This window comes from Venturia canescens, chromosome 11, assembly GCF_019457755.1.
Source record: "Venturia canescens isolate UGA chromosome 11, ASM1945775v1, whole genome shotgun sequence".
NCBI lineage: Eukaryota > Metazoa > Arthropoda > Insecta > Hymenoptera > Ichneumonidae > Venturia > Venturia canescens.
This window is the reverse complement of record NC_057431.1, coordinates 11,198,699-11,201,622: the sequence shown is the minus strand read 5'-3', so window position 1 is coordinate 11,201,622 and position 2,924 is coordinate 11,198,699. Positions and strand designations below refer to the sequence as shown.

Below are 2,924 nucleotides of genomic sequence, written 5' to 3'. Positions count from 1 at the left end.
ATCCACGTATTTCTTTTCGTGAATCAACAAAAATGGAAAACATAAATATTTGGCACGGTTAGAACTACGAGCATTTTCGATTCAAGCTTTTTTTGGACCCCGCAGCAATCGTCGTACATGCTTAAGTAACGCAGGGAATAGAATAGATTGATGGACTCGGCAAAATTTTAGATTTCAATGTAAATATTACTCGCCCCGATACTTGGGGTCCGAAGTGGGTTGTCAAATCGAGTACGACCGAATTCAAAGGTTTTCATGACTAGACAGGTAGTTTTTATTTCGGTAGTCACTTGTGACCAGACATTGGATCGATTGTTTAAAGTCCTTAGTGACATCCAGTCTTTTGCTCAGCGTTGCCTTCTCGAAGTCAATCGTGATTTCTGTCTCGTTATCAAATTTATCAAATGATGAGACAAATCGAGGATCTTGATAAACCATGATTTTTTGTTTAAGTGGTCCGACAGAAGCGTACACGGACCTCCTTTTTTCCTGCGATAGCATATCCAATATTTTTTCTGGCTTTTTGACACACTCGCAGGTTCGACGAATATCATTTTTATCATTCTCGAATAATTAGACTGATGGGGAAAGGAAATCAATAAATTTTTTCATGTTTAAAGAAATGTCGAATATAATATAGCGAGGTTTTTATTGAAAATTATTGAGAACAATCTTACAAATCAGATACATTGTTTTTGATGGTCTCTGTTGTTGAATTTGACCTTGCATCTCGCTTTTAAATCAATAAACGTTTATATTTATGTATCGACAATAAAAAAGAAAGCTGAGATCTCGAACGACGATCGATTCTAGAATTTTTATAAACCGTTTCGGTTTTCATATTGATCAATTGGAATAAATCGATAAGAGAAGCTAGCACAGTAGCGAATATCCCCGTTTCGATTACCATTGCCCCCAGTTTCATCTTCGCTCGAGTCACCTTCATCTCTGCCCATACCATCATCTTCATCTCCATCAGTTTCATCTTCACTCGTCATAAATTCTTCATAGGGGACAGAATTTCGAATCAAATAATCAGTCGGTATGAGACTGGTTATAAGCTCTTCAAGAACTGTCAGATAATATGGGACATCGTAAAATTTTTGCGTGTAATGCAATCCTAGCAAATCCTGATATAGGACATCCAATGCGAGCTGCTCTGTTCTGGTTCGATCGAAGGGGGGTTTATTGAAAATCTCCATAGAATCTATGCACCCCACAATGAGACCATCAAACACTCGCTTCAGGCCAGACTTTACAATCGCATGACAAAGTAGCTCTGTGCCAGCGTATGCAGAATGACTAATGAGTATAATCGGCTTCGGTGATGACTTGAGAAATTCGAGAAACATCTTCAAACCTGTTTTAAGATTCACTGCCGATAGTTCTTCGTTTCGGAAAAACAATTTGGAATTCCGCCATTCGAACTCTTCGAATCCCTTCATCATGGCACTTGAATGAACAGGCTTGATCCAACAGTCGAACATTTCGTCATTCAGCTTTGCTCCAATCTTTGTAATGTCATTATCGTTCGCTGATAGAATATGGAAGTACACTATTTGGCAAGGACTGGCTGTCAAACTTGGCGGGTTCATCGTCGACGTTGGCTCCTGCAGTTAATGATTGACGTCAATTTGGGTGTTCAAGATGCTCCATTGTCTTTGTTAAATTCTATGGATTTCAATTTGAAGTGGACGAACAATCTAAACTACCTCGTTCTTCGTCGTTCCAATTTTCTACTCTTTGTTTCTCGGTTTTGGACTGAATCTCTATGAGGAATTCTCTAGGGGAAATGATCCAACTTGGTTCTATGTAGGCTGCGGTTGTGTCGTTACGTTTTATCAGTTGAGTGGTCTCGTCGGTCTGCTGTCTCAACTTGTCAGGGACTCGCGAATATAGAAATGGATAACAATTGGTTAACACGTTATCGAGCAGGGGGTTGGGGTACTGGTTTTTGGTCACTCGTAAAATTTTTAGAACAGCCTCTGATTGGTTGTATGGACCTGGTGAGGATGTTCGTTCGAGAGTGATTGGTCAGTGAGGTAGAAAACTATGGAGGGTTCTCTGGGGGTTCCAATGACCAAAGAAACGAAAATGATGCCGTTGAAACAATCCGAAAAAGCATCTTTACTTCCCCCAGTCGCTCTGTTTTGGCTTCAAGACCTTCAAATATTAACCGAGAAAAGAACGACTACTTTCCGGTAACGACTGTTTTGACTCCTCGATAATTCCATTCGAATATTCCAAGCACTCGTGGAGTCAATTTTTATGTTCGAATTCTTTCGCAAGGCTGTTCATGAGCTAATTTTTTCATGGAAACCAAGCATGCCTTTTATTATGACAGGCACGTAGATAATTTCAATAACAAAAAGTAACGAGGAGAGCGAAAAACAAAAATCTTTGTTCTTCAATAATAAATAACAAGAAAACATAAATTACGTTTGAAAGCAACTGGATCCAATTATCGTCGCGTACTCGTTTCATTTTGGAAACTGTCATTGTGCATCCGACGCCATGAGTAACCGAATAATCGTTGATCAGTCGACTGGTAATGACGAATATTTACATGGAAAGTATTCCGTGCGGATTTCCCAGTAAAATTTTAATTCGACTTGACTTTATAACTCTATTCGAAGAAGTTGAAAAACGAAGAAGAAAAAAACATATGAGGTGAGAAATTTCGGTGATCCTTTGAAGTCAAAATTTAAAAAAAATGCAATTCGAAGTTTCAAAGTTTCAGTTCAAATCATTTCGACAGTAAGTTTGTTCGCATTATAAATGCCCGTAAAAAACAGGAGATCTTCTCAACGTGTAATATTAAAAAAATAAGCATTTCCTTCTGTGCAACATCTTGCTCAAAATATTTTGAATTTGAAACTTTTAAAGTCGTCCGAGGTCAAAGTTCACGTGGTGGTTCATCAACG

General features: G+C 38.5%; 1 protein-coding gene across 1 annotated transcript; it reads right to left on the bottom strand.

Annotated features, from left to right (window-relative positions):
* Positions 1-625: 625 nt before the first annotated feature.
* LOC122418281 (uncharacterized) lies at positions 626-2,196 on the bottom strand. The gene is made up of 2 exons (XM_043432413.1): positions 1,713-2,196; positions 626-1,610 (listed from the first exon to the last, which is right to left on the bottom strand). Exon 2 carries the CDS (start codon positions 1,593-1,595, stop codon positions 819-821), a length of 777 nt encoding a protein of 258 aa, XP_043288348.1. The 5' UTR covers positions 1,596-1,610; positions 1,713-2,196; the 3' UTR covers positions 626-818.
* Between the last annotated feature and the right edge of the window lie 728 nt (positions 2,197-2,924).

Bases quoted from the DNA above. Each gene is read 5' to 3' on its own strand.
- LOC122418281 (XM_043432413.1), bottom strand. From the start codon at position 1,595: ATGAACCCGCCAAGTTTGACAGCCAGTCCTTGCCAAATAGTGTACTTC.